This window comes from Alligator sinensis, unplaced genomic scaffold (assembly GCF_000455745.1).
Source record: "Alligator sinensis unplaced genomic scaffold, ASM45574v1 scaffold128_1, whole genome shotgun sequence".
NCBI classification, from domain to species: Eukaryota; Metazoa; Chordata; order Crocodylia; family Alligatoridae; genus Alligator; species Alligator sinensis.
This window is the reverse complement of record NW_005842968.1, coordinates 130,766-130,975: the sequence shown is the minus strand read 5'-3', so window position 1 is coordinate 130,975 and position 210 is coordinate 130,766. Positions and strand designations below refer to the sequence as shown.

The 210-nt window shown below is 60.5% G+C and overlaps 1 protein-coding gene across 1 annotated transcript in view; it reads left to right on the top strand.

Annotated features, from left to right (window-relative positions):
* SLC7A8 (solute carrier family 7 member 8) overlaps positions 1-210 on the top strand; it is a 13,176-nt gene that overhangs the window by 3,143 nt on the left and 9,823 nt on the right. The window contains exon 3 of the mRNA XM_014526182.2: positions 124-204. Coding sequence (XP_014381668.1) covers positions 124-204 — 81 coding nt within the window. The remainder of the gene's footprint in view (positions 1-123; positions 205-210) is intronic.

Below are 210 nucleotides of genomic sequence, written 5' to 3'. Positions count from 1 at the left end.
TCTGTGTAGGGGTGCAGGAACCAAGGGGATGTGGGGGGGGGAATCAAGGGGTCTGTTAGGGCTTTCAGAGGTCATGGGGGGGCCAGGATCCCCTCTCACGCCCCCTCCCCCACACCCCAACAGGTTCCTCCGCCTGTGGATCGCGGTGCTGGTCATCTACCCCACCAACCAGGCAGTTATTGCGTTGACTTTTTCCAACTACGTGCTGCA